This window comes from Odontesthes bonariensis, chromosome 14 (genome assembly GCF_027942865.1).
Source record: "Odontesthes bonariensis isolate fOdoBon6 chromosome 14, fOdoBon6.hap1, whole genome shotgun sequence".
Classification (NCBI taxonomy): domain Eukaryota; kingdom Metazoa; phylum Chordata; class Actinopteri; order Atheriniformes; family Atherinopsidae; genus Odontesthes; species Odontesthes bonariensis.
In genome coordinates, this window is record NC_134519.1 from 36,969,285 (window position 1) to 36,971,220 (window position 1,936).

General features: G+C 54.6%; 1 protein-coding gene across 1 annotated transcript; it reads left to right on the forward strand.

Annotated features, from left to right (window-relative positions):
- The first annotated feature begins 543 nt into the window (after positions 1–543).
- Positions 544–1,464, forward strand: ptf1a (pancreas associated transcription factor 1a). The gene is made up of 2 exons (XM_075482429.1): positions 544–1,162; positions 1,262–1,464. Exons 1-2 carry the CDS (start codon positions 544–546, stop codon positions 1,462–1,464), a joined length of 822 nt encoding a protein of 273 aa, XP_075338544.1.
- The last annotated feature ends 472 nt before the right edge of the window (positions 1,465–1,936 follow it).

Sequence of the window (1,936 nt, forward strand, 5' to 3'; positions counted from 1 at the left end):
CTGAGGCTGAGGCTGAGGCTGTGGCTGGGGCTGAGGCTGAGGCTGGGGCTGAGGCTGAGGCTGAGGCTGTGGCTGGGGCTGGGGCTGGGGCTGAGGCTGAGGATGGTGGCTGGCTGAAATAAAAGAAAAACTGCTTTCATATTTCTGATCTTTCCTCTGCACACTTTGTGTCCTGCAGTTTGCTCCCTCTCCGACCTGCCGGTGGGAGGTGTTCCGTCCTTTAATCAGAACCCAGCAGATGAAGGCCTGCCCGCGGACTCTCCTGCGGGACAACAGCCGCTGTCAGCGCACAGTTGAGACGTCCTGGCTGTCAGCGGCTGGGGGCGTGGTTTTCTGGGGATTATCTCGAGGTGCGCCTCACGGACAGAGCTGTGATTGGTTGGCCCACATTGCAAGCGGCACGCGACTATGGATGTCGCTATAAAGAGCCCTCGCGTGCCTTTTCTTCAACTAAAACTTTGAGCGTGAGCACCAGCTCAGAACAACGCGCTTTGGGAAGAAGAAAAGTGTCTTTGTTCCGCAGCAGGAGCCAGAGGCGCGAGCATGGACTCTGTGCTGGACCCGCTCTCCGGACTCGACTCTCTCTCCTCCCCTCCTTACTTTGACGATGACGAGTTTTTCACCGACCAGTCCTCGAGAGACGGGCACTTGGACACTGATGACTTCTTAGATGATGACGTGGACTTCCTCACCACTCACCTCCAAGACTATTACAGCAAGGACTGCGGCGGCAGAGCGGCGCCCCGCGATGGAGACTACGACGTGGGCAACTTGTCCTTCTCCTCCTCTTCTTCCACCTTCTCCTACGGCTGCGCGGACAGCACCCCTGACCGGTCCCCACACCGGGGCCACCGCGGCGGCGCGCTGCTGAAGCGCAGGCGGCGGCTGCGCTCTGACACTGAGATGCAGCAGCTGCGGCAGGCCGCGAACGTCAGGGAGCGCCGCAGGATGCAGTCCATCAATGACGCGTTCGAGGGGCTGCGTTCCCACATCCCGACCCTCCCCTACGAGAAAAGACTCTCCAAGGTGGACACTCTGCGGCTCGCCATCGGTTACATCAACTTCCTGGCCGAGCTGGTGCAGTCTGACCTGCCGATTAGAAACCCCAACAGCGAGACGCACGCGCAGCCTAAGAAGGTCATTATCTGCCACCGAGGAACAAGTAAGTTGGTTAAAGCCCGTCCCTCTGAGTGCCGCTGCTGCAGGTGAAGCCCCTCAGAGCATCCCAGTAATGTTTGTGCTGTCACTTTTCTCCCCCCAGGGTCTCCCTCCCCAAGTGACCCGGACTACGGCCTGCCTCCGCTGGCCGGGCACTCTCTGTCCTGGTCCGATGAAAAGCAGCTGCGCGAGCAGAACATCATCCGCACCGCCAAGGTCTGGACACCCGAAGACCCCCTAAAACTTCACAGCAAGGCGGGCCTCACAGACATTGAAAACGAGCCCCCGTTGGGCCTGGTGGCCTGAGCAGCGCCGGGCCTCTGCTGCGGCTGCACGTGAAGTCATTACGTTAATGTGCGCGATGCGAGCGGGGACTCGCGCTCTTCCACGCGCACTGTGCTGTCTCCGATAGTTTTATCATGTTGATAATTTTATTTTTTGTAATTTAAGCAACAGGCAATCGTGTATTTATTTTTCTACAGTTTATATACAAATATATTTTATTAATTTAACTGCAATGAGAGAAATCCTATTTTTATTTTTCTGTAAGGATTTATTCTGCAAATAAAAGCACTTGATGAAGAAAGACTTCTGCTTCTTTACTGCACAGTCACTGTATCAGCATGTCGTTAACACACGGTTAGCAGGACTAACCAACCTTTCCTTATTGGAAACATTATTAATATGAATTATCACGATGATTACATTAAATGAGCGTATAATGTAATCATCATTTCCATTTCCCACGCACATCTCGTGCTTTGTTGCTTTTGGCTCT